This window comes from Schistocerca cancellata, chromosome 5 (assembly GCF_023864275.1).
Source record: "Schistocerca cancellata isolate TAMUIC-IGC-003103 chromosome 5, iqSchCanc2.1, whole genome shotgun sequence".
NCBI lineage: Eukaryota > Metazoa > Arthropoda > Insecta > Orthoptera > Acrididae > Schistocerca > Schistocerca cancellata.
Window position 1 is genome coordinate 465,509,704 of NC_064630.1, and position 16,228 is coordinate 465,525,931.

Consider the following 16,228-nt stretch of genomic DNA (forward strand, 5'->3'; position numbering starts at 1 on the left):
ATTCTAATTATTTGTATTTACACAGTTTATTAGGTAACCATTTATAAAAGAATTATTTAACTGTGAAAGAAACACTTTATATATATATAGATCGATATATCTCAGATTTGCAACTTTTTGTATTATCTTCACAGTTGTTGATTTGTGCATATCAAATATTAATTTATCAGTAAGTTATGGAGTAGTATGATGGAAGTTGGTGTGTTATGGTATGGCATATTGTGAAGTATGTGTCATGAAAGTGTGGTGTTAAAGAATGGATACTGGGTTTGTTGCATTTTACTGAAATTTGACATGAAAAAATAAAAAATATGGATAAAATATCACCAAACAGTAGAGTCCTTGTTTGATAATAACCGACCTCATCAAGCCTACTAGATGACAACGATTAAAGCAGATTTTATTTTTCATAAGAACATGCAAATGAACAAAGACACTTCTCATCAATAAAAAATAGCATGTTTCACTTACAGGAGCACCTTTATAATAAGCTTACTATTCGAAGAAAAACGAAGTTAATCAGAACTAGTAACATACTAGCAAGTAAAGTAGCACCACTAAAGCAACACAACTCATTACTGTAGGTATCAGAACATAATGAATACTAAAGAATAACGGATGCTTTTTGTTCGTACACTTTTTTAACTTTCGTAGCCATTAATACACAAATGAAGACTGACTGCTACTAATTACGGAAAATAAATGACATTTCGTTCATTATTATGTTTTCATAAGAAGATGCAAATGAACAAAGACACTTGCCATTAATAACAAATAGCATGTTCTACTTATAGGAGCACTTTTATAATGAGATTGCTAGTCAAATAAAAGCAAAGCTGATCAGAACTGGTAACATATTAACAAGTAAAGTAACACCACTAAAGCAACATGACTCATTACTGTAGGTATCAGAACATAATAAATACTAAAGAATATCATAAGCTTTTTGTACTTACACTTTTTTAACTTTCATAGCCATTAATACACAAATGAAGACTGACTGTTACCTCTTACAGAAAATAAATAGCATTTCGTTCATTATTAACCTTTTAAGCTATCCCAGATGGTCTGAAAAATTTCTTCGCATTGCTGTATACTAACTCACTCTGAATAATCATTCTATCTTTGCTGTGGAAAAAGTTTTATCACCTGCACCTTCATGAACAGGAGGCTTCCTTGAGGTGACTATTTCCTGAAAATACAATGAATACGATGGGAATACAAAATAAACAGCTCTTCTCAAAGCCTCCTCAACTCTCCAGTTAAACTGATGTCAACTTCACAAACATAAATAATTTTTACAACTATAACAGATTTTATCACTAATGATGGATATCAACAGTTGTGGATGTCCCATCAAGAAAAACGAGTGTAGTATAAATATTTAGGCTTGTGCACAGTACAAATGCAAATATATGTAAGATGTTTCTACTTATGCATGCTCTGTGACATGTTCCCTTTCTTGTGTCTTACGTCTGATGTAGGAAAAATTACAGCCAAACATGACGCATTTATTGACTATCACTAAAGCTAACGTAATTATATCAGTTTATCCATATTTTACGACTGTTTTATCAGTAGGGCTACATATACTGTGGTTTACACGATCTTTAGAATAGTAATTCTGCAATGAGGTCGAAGTACTGGCTTCAGTAACACCAATGATACTCTACAAGGTATTGCCAGTCTAGAAATATATCTCTGTATGTCATGTGAACACACCACATTTGCAGTGATTTTCGTGCACAGACATTTGCGCATACGGATCATTATGTGTGGATGGGCCTTCTTAAACTTTTCACTTTAGCGGTAATGCTTAACTGCAACAAGCCCACCCAACAATTTTTAAACAATGCTATCATGTTACTCTGGCTAACATGAGTCATTCTGGTGCTCACATATTGAAAATAGTACATTTTGCTGGTGATATGATTGGAAGAATCTTATACTGTCTCTACTGTTAAATATTACAGCTAGTAGTTACTGTTTGTACTGTTAAATATTACAGCTAGTAGTTCGACTTAAATTAAAACGAGGGGCAGTCTGGATGCGATGTAGACCAAACATAAAGAATGAAATTTCGCATCAACAAGAAAGTATTTAAATACATTCCCAGTTAATGCAGTAGTTTTAGGTACAGAGGGCAAATTTCATACAGTATTTTGATGAAGAAAATCTCGTCTTCGTTTCTACGAGATGACAGACTGTCATCCTCATCAAGCAAGTTGGTGTAGTGGTTAGCACACTGGACTCGCTCTTCGAGAGGAGATGGGTGTCCAGCCACACTGATTCTGGTTTTCTGTGATTTCCCTAAATCACTTCAAGCAAATGCCTGGATGATTCCCTTGAAAGAGCATTGCCAATTTCCTTCCCTCCTCCAATGGGCCGATGAATTCACGGTTTGGTCCCATCCCCCAAATCAGCCAACCAACCAACTGCCACACCCCTGGACTTCAGTCAGAGGCTGTTCTCAGCATAGGTAATACCATCGCCCTTCTTGGACATTACTTAGTACTTATAAAGGAAAAACAAAATAGGCAAGGCAAAAATTCTATTCATTGGCTTCTAAATAGTGTTTGACAGTGTTTGTATGTATATATTTTCACTATTAGACAATGTTTTTTTTTAAATTTGGGCCACAATTCTTTTATTGTTTCACTTTTCACCAATTAGTTCTTTTTAAATAACATCTACTACGAAATTTGCGTTGGCCATTAGTCAGTTTTTGAGGTCATGTGTCTTGAATTGACTTGACGTGCTGTGATGTGACGAACAGTGTGAATACACACTGACGTGACGTGACGGTCCCTTGACGGCCAGTGTGAATTGACCATAAGTCTGATTCTATAATCCAATGTTTTGTGTTACGGATAGTATCTTATAAACCCTTATTTACCGTTCAGTATTGGGCTAAGCAAAGAGACGTATTGTTGACATTCCATGTAGTGTAACCATACGTCGTCTGCCGTTCCGTTCTGTTGACGTCCACTGTGCAGCGGATTCGATAGCCTGACTCGACGAGAAACTGGCACATAGAAAGTCAAGGATCTTCTTAGCGGAGCTCTACCAATATCTTTGTTTGTACGTTGGCAGTACTGACGACATCAAAACAAGTAGTTTGGAGTACAGCTTTGTTTGAGACATGGGAGTAACGCTTTGTGAGGTGTGATGAGAGTCAGTGATGTCCGTTGCCAGGGTATACAATTTGCTGTTCAAGTGAAAATAGTATAAAAATTAACGTGGAAATGGAAGCGGAATACCAAGCAAAGTTGAGCCCAACGAAGACAGTGTCAGGTACACACGAATTACTAAGGTTTTGGAAGTTCGTATGGGGAGTTGATGACATTCGTCTTAAAGTATTTGTTAGTTGTTTGTGATGATAATTGTGTACTTTAGAAAAAGCAATGTGAGATGTTATCAAGGCCGTCGGTAGCCGAATAAATAAAATGTTCGATTGCCTGGAATCAACACTGGATATTATGTATTCACGGAATGTTCAATATGTTATGTTTGTTCGTTTCTCTAGCTGCACATAATGATAACGAGGATCCGTATCCCAGTTTATCAGATTACCACGATTATGAACCAAATTTGGAATTTGATGATACTGAATTGCAGCATGCAACAGTCACAAGTGGTAAGAGTGGCATTCAATGTTAAAAGTGCGCAGTACCTCCCGCCTCATCTTAACCACCTAACCGCATGCTTCTTTCGTAATGTTGACCTAACACTCTAAATTATAGGTATATAATTGCCAAGTTGTCAAAGAGTACTAAAAATGTATCTTGTTGCATCTGTCCTGTCAATGGAATCTTTCAACGTTGAGCATGCATACTGATATTACCTCTATCTCGCTTGCCTTCTTTGCTCGTTCCCATAACTAAACTGTAAACTATCGAAAGTAAAACAGTGTCTACATTTACGTTGTTTGTAAGAGGAATTCTCAAAGCTATTTGATCTCCTGTAGTTTCTTCCATGGCATGTTTATCATTAGCGGAAAAATCAAATGATTTCTTATCCTTAGGATGCAGTTTCCTGTTTGTAAGAAACTTATCTAGCCTTACCACATTGTTTTAAAAGGTGCGTTGTCTGTACATAGTAAAATCTCGTACTCTAGGTATGAAAGTATCAATGTGTAAGCATCATGCATACTTGCAGGTGACATGTAAAATTGATTTTGTAACTTCTATTAACCATAAGACTGCATGTCCAATGATTGCATGTGTAAGCTAAATTTTTGTGTTATTATGGTGGTGGTGGTGATGTTGATCTTAGTATACAGTGTTTGTTTACGTTAAAGTAAACCTACATTTGTTTGTTTATTTAAGAGATAGGTGCCATGCATGTCAGATGTATGATACTATTTTATACAGCTGTAAACCAGATGCAAACAAATTATCACAATTTAACATGTATGTCAGTGAAGGTCCGTTACAGATTAAATGAAATTACCGCTGCTATCACTCAGTTTCTGATGAAAGCATATGGAGATATTTTTTTTATTTGATTTGTTTTGTAGCATGGAACAACCATACACAGCTTAATAGATATAAACTTTGCTGGACATCTAGTTTCAGGCAACCACTATTAAGTTGACAAGATTCAGTACATATAAACATTCAGTACGATTATACATCATATTAGATCATTTGCAGGCATGATGAACTATCTCACTGGTGTCTTAACACTTTATACCATAATCATCATTCGCAAATAGCTTATCAATCTTAATTGTCCGCATAGACCTGTAGATTAAGACAACGTGTGTAACCAGTTGAACTGTGTGTTCTTGATAATAGTCATGTGACTGAAACCAGTTGTCTAGTAAAAATTATATGAAGCGCCTTATGGTGACTCCAAAATAAACTTATTTTTTCCTGAACCTCTTCAGCACTGTTTATACAAATTACTACATTATAATAACACCTAATATGGCTTCACGGCGACTGTGGTATTTGGTACTGAGAGTTAATCTCACAGCCAATAATTTCGTAATAAATAGTTTTGAGTGGTGTCTATTGGATAAATGATTCAGGTCAGTAACCTGAGAAAAGGCCAATTCAGGAGAAATATATGAGTAACCATAACATTTAGCAATTCAGACGGCATGAAAATGCCATTGTCTGCTGATGAGACAAAAGTGCCATCATAACAAAATGGAAAAATTATCAAAGTTATGGGGAGGAACTAGTGAACAATATGGTGAACCAAGCCCATACTTATAAACAGAAACACTTGTAAAGTAAATGTGAAGTGTGTGAAATTATAGAAAATCAGGTAACTTGAAGGTGAAAGTATGATTAAATTAGGTGAATAAATGTAAGTGTTGTTGTTTATTTACCACACAAGTTATTAGATACCAAAATCATGCTACATTGAAGAAAAAGTTGCTACTTTCATTATGGCAGTGCTGCCTGTGTGCGTACAGTGAGACTTGTTTTGAAGGTTTTTGCATCCAGGCATTAAGAAATTGACAAAACAGTTTAGGATTTGTGTTGTAACTAGGATGCCCTGAGGTTGACTGGTCATTTTCCATTTGGCAGCAGAGGTTCCAGTCTCTCAAAGACTGATAACCTTGAAAGAGATCTGACTCTAGCTAATAACTGGAACAAAGTATAGGCCCATAATTATACTTTAGAGTAATTAAGAAAGTTGTACACTACTGTTCTTAAACTAACAAAAATAGTTAATATTTGATTGATTTTAAACAAATAATATTCACATCTATTATGCCCAAGAAATTATGGAACAGTAACACATTTGGCAGTATGTATCCATTAGAATATTTTTATAATCGGTTTGGCTTCAGTAAAGTCATGTGCCAAGTTAGTTACATCCCCACTTTTGTTTACATTGGTGCTGTAGTTGAAATGCCACTTTTACACCTATAAGTGATTTCCGATGGAATTGTTATTCTTGAGTCTTCAGCTGATAAAATTGGTTATTCACCACCAAATTCCCAAGTACTGTGGCATGAGTTTCACTATCTGAAAATTATTTCGTTTATTGTAAATTGTCTTAAAACCTAGAGATTTGTCTGTTTTCAAATCGGTAAATTAGTTGCTGACAGAATGTATTGCCATAAACTTATTTCATTTGTAAATGAGCATTATTTATTGCTTGTGTCAATCATCATTGTCATTATGGGACTTCCAAAATGTCCTGAACTTCAACACTATGTTGGAAAAGTTGGCAGCCTTGTTTTGGCATGTGAAAATATTCACCATGTATTCGTCCAAGTTCAGGTGAAGGGGATTTATTCCTCCAAAGAAATCCACAGTGGATGTTGGTTCAGAAAAACGTATACGTTATTTTGACTTGGTTAGCATGTAACTTAAATGCCTGACTAATGAAACTGTAGGTGACAAGCTTAGTGCAGCCACTGTACATTCAACACCAGGAAAGTGCACCATTGCTCTAAGTTGGATTCACAGTTGTTAGTATATGAATTTTAAATACCATTGGGCAGCATTAATTTTACATGCTGTGGCTTCTGCTGCATACATCATTTACTGATGACATATTGGAAAATTTTGGGTACTACTGCTTCATCCAGAAATAGAGAATAACTTGCTGATGTTGGATAAAGCTCCCCACTATACAAATGGATAATGTATGGCACCAGCACACATATAGAACCAAAAATCTCAGCTTTATCTGCTTTGCACGTGGAAGTCTCTCTCATTGTGTTGGCTTGTAGAAGGGCCTGTTAAAGATCTTTCCATACTTTCACTCAGTGCTGTGTTATTACATAATCTTCAGGAGTAAAGCAGCATTGCTGAAAAGAAAAAATGAATAAATAAAAAGAAAGGCAACCAGAAGAAATGGTTGAATGTTATTGTGACTCTGTACACATTCATGCCATTGATAGGTATGTAAATGATTGTATTGTAGGTATCTGCAGAGGGTGTTAGTTTTGGTTGTTTTTAATGTTGTTACCAGCCCTGGTTGGGCTTGGAAGGAGCACGAACTATGTGAAGGACACGGATATGCTGCGCCCTTGTCAGATGGCATTATCAGTGCCTGACAAAGTTTGAAAGGGATCTGATTTTGGGTGTTCATTTGGCTGGCAGGTCAAATCATGCAATCCTCAGATTTGCAGGGCATTCAGATGTGACTTTAGTGCAATATTGGTCTGCGTGGGAATAGAATGATAGGCATAAACGTATCAACAAGGTTCCAGTTGATCAGGTCTGACCACCACAAGGAAGCACTGGCACATTGTGCACCAAGCACATTGTAATCCCTTCACATATGCACCTACCATCAGAGAACTGGTAATGGATTCCCTGCACCATTTTGCGTCATCCTGCACCATTGGTTGGAGACTAGCTGCAGCCAGACTAGGAAATGATTGTCCCATATTTAGGTTGTCATTAACTTTACAACACAAACAGCTGTGTTTGGAATGGAGCCATCACCAGAAGTAGGGACTGCTGTTAAATTGTGTCACATTATGATCAGTGATGATTCAAGGTTCTCCACTACCCTGGATGACCTTTTTGGCAAGTACAGTGCCAATATGGGGAGAGGCCCATTCTTCACCAGCTTGCCTTGGGAGTCTTTGCAACAACTTTATAATACCCTTCCCAGCCTAATCAGGGCATCCATCGAGGCCAGAAGGGCTGCAGAATCGTACTGATAAGTGGGCTTGATGTTGCAGTTGTTCAGACAGCACCACGTACCTTCTCAATTTGTAAAGTTTCATTTTGCTTTCTCCACCCCTTCTGGATGCTTCACTTACTTTGTCGAGCAGTATATTTATGTTATTGTGCATTAAGAACGTTATATGAATTTGGCAACTGGGCATGCTGCATAAGTGTTTTCAAAGACCTAGGTATAAACTTGTGCCAACACATTTATTCCAATATGGTTTTTGCAGTTGATAACAAGAGTTATTAGGTAAAGCAAAGCTTGCATTCTACAGGTCAGAGTGTGGAGTGTTAGATCCCTTAATCGGATGGGTAGGGTAGAGAATGTAAAAAGAGTAATAGGGTTGAAGTTAGATGCTGTGTATATTAATGAAGTGCAGTGACAGGAAGAACAGGGTTTCTAGTCAGCTGAGTTCAGGGTATCAACACAAAATCAAATAACCGTAATGCGAGGGCAGATATAATAATAAGATAATAGGAATACAGATAATCTACTATGAACAGCATAATGAACACATTATCATAGCCGAGATAGACACTAAGCCAACACCCACTGTGGTTGTACCAGTTTATATAGCAACTAGGTCAGTAGATAACAGAGGGATTGAAAGAATGTATGATGAAATAAAAGAAATTACTCAGATAGTTACGGGAGAGAAAAATTTTAATTGTGATGGGGGACTGGGGTTTTGGTAACAAAAGAGAGAGAGAGAGACGGAACGATAGTAGAAGAATGTGGACAGAGAGAAAGGAATGACAGAGGAAGCTATGAGGTAGAATTTTGCACTGAGCATGATTTAATCATCACTAACACTGGTTTAAGAATCATGAAATGAAGGGTGTATATGTGGAAGAGATCTGGAGACACTGGAAGCTTTCATATTGATTGTATAATGGTATGGTAGAGATTTCAAAACCAGATTTAAATTGTAAGACATTTTCAGGACTGATGTGGACTCGGGTCATAATTTATTGGTTCAGTGGATTGACACTTAAGAAATTGAAAATAGGTAGGAAATTAAGGAGATGAAAACTGGATTAATTGAAGGAACCAGAGGTTGTTGAAAGTTTGAGAGGGAGCATCAGGCAACATTTGACTGAAATAATAGAAAGGAATGGAACAGAAGGTGATTGGCTACCGTTGAGAGTTAAAATAGTTAAGGCAGCAAAGGATCACATGGGTGAAATGGCAAACACCACTAGAAATCCCTGGATAACACATAAGTTATTGAACTTAATTGATGAAAGAAGAAAATATAAAAATGCAGCAAGGGAAGTAGGTGAAAGAGAATACAGACATTCAGAAAATCTGAGTGTCAGAAAGTGCAAAATAGCCAAGCAGGAATGGTTAGAGAATAAATGAAGGGCTGTAGAAGTATGCATAACTAGGAGAAACATAGATGCCGCATATAAGAAAATTAGAGAGACCTTTGCAAAAAAGCAAAACAACTACATGAATATTAAGAGTTCATATGGAAAGCCAGTACTAAGCTAAGATGTGAAAGAAGGAAGGAATATATAGAAGGTCTCCACAAGGGAAATGAACTACAGGATAAAAGGAGAAGAGAATAAAGATGAGATTGGAGATAAAATACTGTGATAAGAATTTTAATGATTCATAGTTGCAAAATATATACACAATTTTTTTTTATTATAGAAGATTGAAAAACTGGAGGACACTTGCCTTAGGGAAGATGAGTTTGTTTTCCAGAGAAATGTAGAAACATGGGAGGCAACGCTGCCCTTAAGAGTTGAACTAGAAGATAGTTTGAAGAAAGGCAAACCTACATTTATAGAATTTGTGGATTTAGAGTAAGTTTTTGACAGTTCCCATTACTTGATGTAGAAATACTTCCACAGTAGAGGCAGGCAACCATTCAGATTTGGCACAGCTTTGAAATACAGAAAATTCCTCATCAGGCTGAAACTATGGAATGAAGTGTAAAGAAATTAATGGCAGAAAATATACACGATTGTACATCTAAGTATTCCAATATACAGAAATTCCAAAAAGTATCGTACTTGAATAAAAATCAAATTTTAGTATAAAGTGAGCACATAAACTTAGTATAATACAATTCTCATCTCATGTAGTCATATTTGTCAGTACAATCTATCCATTAGAACCAGTGCGAATTGAGTGTGCTTCCCTGCGGGTCTGGGGGTTAGAATAGGCCCAAGGTATTCCAGCTTATCATAAGAGGCGACTAAAAGGAATCTCACACTTTTCAGCCCTAAGAATTCAGGTAGGCCTACCATTCTATGGTTTGACATGCCACTTTCAAAATTCAACATAAGTGCTGGCCATATGGGGAAGGATGCCTTACATGGTGCACGAGTGCCCTTAGATTCGATCTCCTGAGTCTCTTGTCATGGCTTTGCGTCTCCACCTGCGATTCAACTATTTGGGCGAGGACACTTTCTGGGGTATGTCATCTTCTTCCATTGTCTCCTGTCCTTGATCGCCCCCATGACAATATTGGATTTCTCTGCACCCAATATCCAGCACGGTAGCCAGCCTGTTGTGGTGAGGCCATCATGTACCCATTTGGTGGTAGCCCCCTGACAACACAGGGATTGCACTGCTGATACCTGAGCTGTAAACTCCCCATGTATGCCAAGGAGTAGATGCCTGTCTTCCTGGGGCATCAGGACTCCTGGAAACGGTCATCGTACCAGTTGGCCTTTGCTGTGGCTGGGTGGCACCCGTGTCGAGAGCCCCTGATCGAAGTGGATGGCATTAGGGTGGATGACTCGCAATGAAGCAGGCTAAGTCATCTCTTGCTGGTGACCATACAGCACCAGCAGTCTCTAAGAAGGGAAAGAGAGAATCTAATCCCGACAGGTATGACCCTAATTCATCCCCCCCCCCCCCCTCCCCTTGCTACACTATGGGAGGAACGTAGAGCTACAGCCATATTCACCTCAGTTTTTAGTTTGTAGCAGAACCGATGGGGACTCTTTTTCTACCTAAGAAGCCTCAATTTTTCGTTGAACACCTTGATGATAATTTTGGAGAAGTGACGGCGCTGTCAAAGATGCAAAACAGTGCAGTCTTAATTCAGACAGCATCCCCAGCACAATCCTGAGCATTACTCGCCTGTGAAAAGCTGAGTGATATTCCTGTTTCCGTCACTCCGCATAAAAGCCTCAACATGGTCCGTCAAGGGGATTATTTCCCATTGTGACCTCCTCTTGCAGTCTGACAATGAGGTCTGCACCAATTTAGAATTTGGGGGGGGGGGGGGGGGGTGTTTCATTTCATTCACTGCCTGAAAAGGTCAAGGTGATGGTTTACTGCTGTGACGTTAAACCATATATCCCTCCCCCTATGCGGGGCTTTAAGTGCTGGAAATTCGGGCATGTCTTCCCACGGCAATTCCAGTGCCACATGTCGAGACTCCGGACGTCCACTGCACCCAGATACTCCATGTGTACGACCTCCCACTTGCATCAACTGTGGAGAGCACTGCTCACCAGACTTCCCAGTACTCCAAATGGAGCAGAAAATCATGGAGTCCAAGACCCTGGACTGGTTGACTTACACAGAGGCTAAATGTAAATCCGAAAGATTGCACCCCATTCAGTTGACATGACATATGCTGCAGCTACATCACCATCGTCGTCCCAAGTGCCCGTGATTCCTCACTCTGTGCCACAAAGTCAGTCCTCTGGGTCACCAGAATATATCCGCCCGCCCCCCCTTGGTGGTTGGAGGCAAACCTCCCTCTGTTGCTCCCAAAGCATCTAATTTGGGAGCAAGGCCCCCCCCCCCCAAACGCAGGGGACAGCGGTCCCCTCCCCCCTGCCAGAGAAGCAACGGCCTCCTCTGGCTCCTCTCATGTGGAACGGGTCCCTTGGGGCCCTCTCTCCCAAGGTATCCACTAGTGCCATGGCGGACACTCGCTAGTGTCTCAAGGAGCCAAAAACTGCTTCACGGTCTTCCTCCGTGCCTGAAGCTGCTTTAGAGAAATCTTCCCAGCAAGCCCCTAAAGAGAAGCGAGAGAGCAAGCCAACTAAGTAGTAGTCTGCTAAGAAACAAGACCCTCTGGTGGCCCCCAACACCACCACTCCCTATCAGTTCTGCATCTGAGGATGCAGTGGAGATCTTAGCGTCTCCTGCAGACCTGGATCTCACTGATGCCTCATCCACCATAGAAGTAGGCTACAAATACTCAGTCGGAGGCAGCAGGTGACCCTGAGGCATAGCCTCTTTGTGTGGAACAGTGCACCAGAATATGGGCCACTGTCAACCAGGCGCCGCACCGACACTTGAGGTGCAAGAGGTAGACGTGGGTCTCCCAAGTGTGGCCAATGCGGAGCCAGCAGAGAACCACAGACTCCCTGTGAGAGGCCTGCATGGAGGACTGACACGTTCGTAGTCTCCTTAATGGCACGTAGCGCGTTGTGCTTACTGAGACTATGCCATTCCTTCTCCCAAAACCGAAAAACCTGGCGATGTAAAAACAAACACAGGTCAGTTATTGGAACGCCAATCTCCATAAACAGTTTCCATGTAGCCTATTGGGCCAGCCTGTCAGCAAGTTCATTGCCTGGGATTTTGACATATCCTGGGGTCCACACAAACCACTGAATGACAGGACCGTTCCAGGGCATAGATGGACTCCTGGATGATCACCACCAAAGGATAACAAGGGTAGCACTGCTCGATAGCTTGTTGGCTGCTCATGGAGTCAGTACACAGAAGAAACGACTCCCCAAGGCATGAACGGATGAGCTCAAGAGCACGAGATATAGCCACCAGCTCCGCAGTGAAAACACTGCAGCTATCGGGCAAGGAATGCTGCTCAATACGTCATCCATGGACATAAGTGTTGCTGACGTGACCATCAGCCATCGGTGTAAACCACTTCATGGCCTCGTTACACGCCTAGAATGGGGATGAAGTGTCATCGGATAGCCGTGGGATGAAATGAGACCTTGAGGCTATATGAAAGGCCAAGGCGAAGCCGCGTCCTAGTTGTACACCATGGAGGTGTACACAATTGGACCTCTAGTATGGGTGGTAAGGGCAAGGACTCCAGTTCAGACAGAAGGGATCGGACACGAACTGCAATTGTAAGCCCTGATATGGGCCACCAACGCAGGAGATGAACCGCCTTGGGTGGGAAAAGGAGATGGTAATTTGGATGCGCAGGAGAACTACAAACGTGTGCAATGTAACTGGTGAGCAGCTGTGCACACCTGACCTGTAATGGAGGCACTCCAGCCTCCGCAAGGACGCTGGTCACTGGACTTGTCGTAAAAGCTCCTGTTGCTAGTTGAACGCCACAGTGGTGCACTGGGTCGAGTACAAACAATGCTGAGGGTGCCGCCGGGCCATAAACCAGACTCCCATAGTCAAGGTGAGATTGAACAACGCAGAGTGATCTGCACCCCAGTTGGTGTTGCTCAGGTAGTGGAGGGCATTGAGGTGCTGCCAGCACTTCCACTTAAGCTCACAAAGGGGAGAAATCCAAGTCAATCAGGTATTGAAAACTAGTCCTAAAAATAGATATGTCTCCACTATAGTGAGGGGATCGTCAGTGAAGTAAAGTTCTGGTTCTGGATGAATGGTACGACACCGACAGAAGTGCATAACACACGACTTTGCCGCCAAAAACTGTAAGCCATGGGCTCGAGCCCATGACTGCGCCTTGTGGATGGCTGCCTGTAGGCACCTCTCAGGGACACCAGTACTGGTCGAGCAGTACGAAATGCAGAGGAGCTGTACAAAATGCAGAAGTCGTCTGCATACAGAGACAGTGATAAGGACGGCTCTACAGCTGCTGCTAGACCATTAATGGCCACTAAAAATAGTGATACCCTCAGTACAGAGTCCTGCGGGACCCCATTCTCCTGGATATGGGGGAAACTATGCAAAGCACCAACTTGGACACGGAAAGTACGAACTGACAGGAAATTCTGGATAAAAATTGGGAGTGGGCCACAGAGACTGCACTCGTATAATGTGCCAAGGATATGATGTTGCCAGGTGGTGTCATATGCTTTTCGTAAATCAAAAAAGGCGGCAACAAGGTGTTGGTCTGGAAAAGGCTGTTTGGATGGCAGACTCGAGGGACACAAGATTATCAGTGGTAGAGTGACCCAGGTGGAAGCCGCCCTGGCACGGAGCCAGTAGACCACGTGGCTCCAGGACCCGACCCGACCCAACCCAACCGCCTACACACCATACATTCCAGCAGCTTACAAAGAACGTTGGTGAGGCTGATGGGCCAATAGCTATCCACACCAAGCGGGTTTTTGCCGGGTTTGAGCACTGGTATGATGGTGCTCTGCCGCCAGTGCGATGGAAAGACACCATCACACTACATTCAGTTGAAGACCACGAGGAAATGTGGCATGTAGACAGCCAAGAGATGTTTAATCATCTGACTGTGGATCCGATCGGGCCCAGGAGCTGTGTCGGGGCACTGTGCTAGGGCACTCAGGAGCTCCCACTCTGTAATTGGGCGTTATATGGTTCACAGTGGCGTGTAGTGAACAAGAGGACTTTCCCTTCCATCCGGCATTTGAGAGTGCGAAAAGCTGGGGGTAATTCTCCGATGCAGAGGCGCGAGCATATTGCACATCAAAGTGCTCAGCAATTGCGTCGTTAGATACCACGCCATTTATGTTAACACTGGGAACACCTGTTGGGGTCTGGTACCCAAAAACTTGTTTGATCTTTGCCCAGACGTGAGAAGGTGACGTAGGCACCCAATGTTTGACACACACCTCTCCCAACGCTCCTGTTTCTGCCTTTTGATAAGCTGGCAAATGCGGGCACGGAGCCGTTTAAAGGCTGTGAAGTGCTCCAGGGAAAGGTGCCACTGTAGAGCTCACTGATGCTCCTTAATTGCCTCAGTGACTTCCGGTGACCACCAAGGGACTGTCTTTCGCCAGGGGCACCCTAAAGAACAAGGGATCGCATTTTCCGCCACAGAAATGATCGTTTTAGTTAACTGCTCAACCACCACATCGATGTTACTATGTGGGGGAGATTCAACAGTGACAACAGAGGCGAAGGCTTCTCAGTCTGCCTTGTTTAAAGGCATATGGGCAGGCATGCGTGGGCCTGACACTGTGGCAGTGACAGGAAGTGGTGACTACCACAAAGGTCATCATGTGCTCTCCAGTGGATAGATGGGAGAAGGCCAGGACTGCAAACCAAGAGATCAATGGCCGAATATGTGCCCTGTGCCACACTGAAATGTGTGGCGGCCCCAGTATCTACGAGGCAGAGGTCGACTTGTGACAATAAATTTTCGACATCTTTGCCTCAGCCAGTAAGAACTGTGCCACCCCACAAGGGGTTATGAGCGTTAAAATCTCCCAAAAGTAGGAAAGATTTAGGGAGTTGATCAATCAGTGCAGCCAATACATTCAGGGGTACTGCACCATTTGGAGGAAGATATACATTGCAGACAGTTATTTCCTGTGTCATCCTTATCCTGACACCCACAGCTTCAAGAGGGGTTTGAAGGGGCACAGGTTCACTACGTACTGAGTTCAGGACATAGATGGAAACTCCAACTGGCTATTATTGTTGCTACAGATCCTGTAATATCCCTTATAGCCACAGAGGGCAGCGGTCGGCATTGCCAGGAACCAGGTTTCCTGGAGGCCAATGCAGAGCCACAATTCCACTGGAGGATGATGTTATAGTGAGTCTGGGAAGGCATGAGGCACCCTACTGTGTTGTCAGTCTTGCTTGTTTTATTCTCACCCTTGTGGCATTGTTTTATTTGGAAAAGGGCCCGATGACCTAGCAGTTTGGTCCCTTCTCCCCCCCCCCCCCCCCCTCCCCCCCGTCTTTTCAATCAAGCAACCAACCAAACTGAGTGTGGCGACTGCACTATCAAAGAGGTAAGAGATGGCCAGTACATGGCGCGCTAACATTCACAAAAGAAAGCAAGTCTAAGATTAACTTCACAAATATCTGTACACTATGATTAAGTAAATGTCATCATCTCGTGAACAAATTTGACAACTACATTTTTCTACTTTTATTGAAGAAAAACTCAAAACAAACAGCATGAAAAGTGTGTTGTTAGGTAACACCATAAAAAACTTTACAGATGTAGTCTTTAGTCAATAATCAAAATAGCTGGTGTGGTACAATATAAACATAAAACCAATATGAGTAATAAGTAAATTGTAAGTGTGAAGGAATAAGATCACAACCATCAAAAAGTAAATGTACATAAGTATCACAAGATGTAGTCAATTTACAATAGACAAACATCTGATAAATGACATAACAGAATCATTTAGATGAGCCGGATTGGTGGTAAGAACTTGAAATGAAAGAATTATTATATGATAAAAGGCTCTCTCTCTCTTTCTCTCTCTCTCTCTCTCACTCTCTATCTATCTATCTATCTCTCTCTCACTTTCTATCTATCTATCTATCTATCTATCTATCTTTTAAATACTCCTTAACTAGGTGTTAGATCTTGTAACTGGCCAGCTGTTATCTATCTACAACCATCATACAAAGAAATGTTACACGAGTATGACCAGCTGTAATTATTACATAGGTCGAACAAACAATGGATGACATACAGTACAAT

At 41.4% G+C, this 16,228-nt stretch overlaps 1 protein-coding gene across 2 annotated transcripts in view; it reads left to right on the plus strand.

Annotated features, from left to right (window-relative positions):
- Positions 1-3,102: 3,102 nt before the first annotated feature.
- The window catches only part of LOC126188250 (rho GTPase-activating protein 1-like), a 110,586-nt gene continuing 97,460 nt past the window's right edge, over positions 3,103-16,228 (plus strand). For both annotated transcript variants that reach the window (XM_049929811.1, XM_049929812.1), the window contains exons 1-2: positions 3,103-3,294; positions 3,527-3,637. In XM_049929811.1, the coding sequence (XP_049785768.1) occupies positions 3,246-3,294; positions 3,527-3,637 (160 nt within the window). In that variant the 5' untranslated portion in view covers positions 3,103-3,245. The remainder of the gene's footprint in view (positions 3,295-3,526; positions 3,638-16,228) is intronic.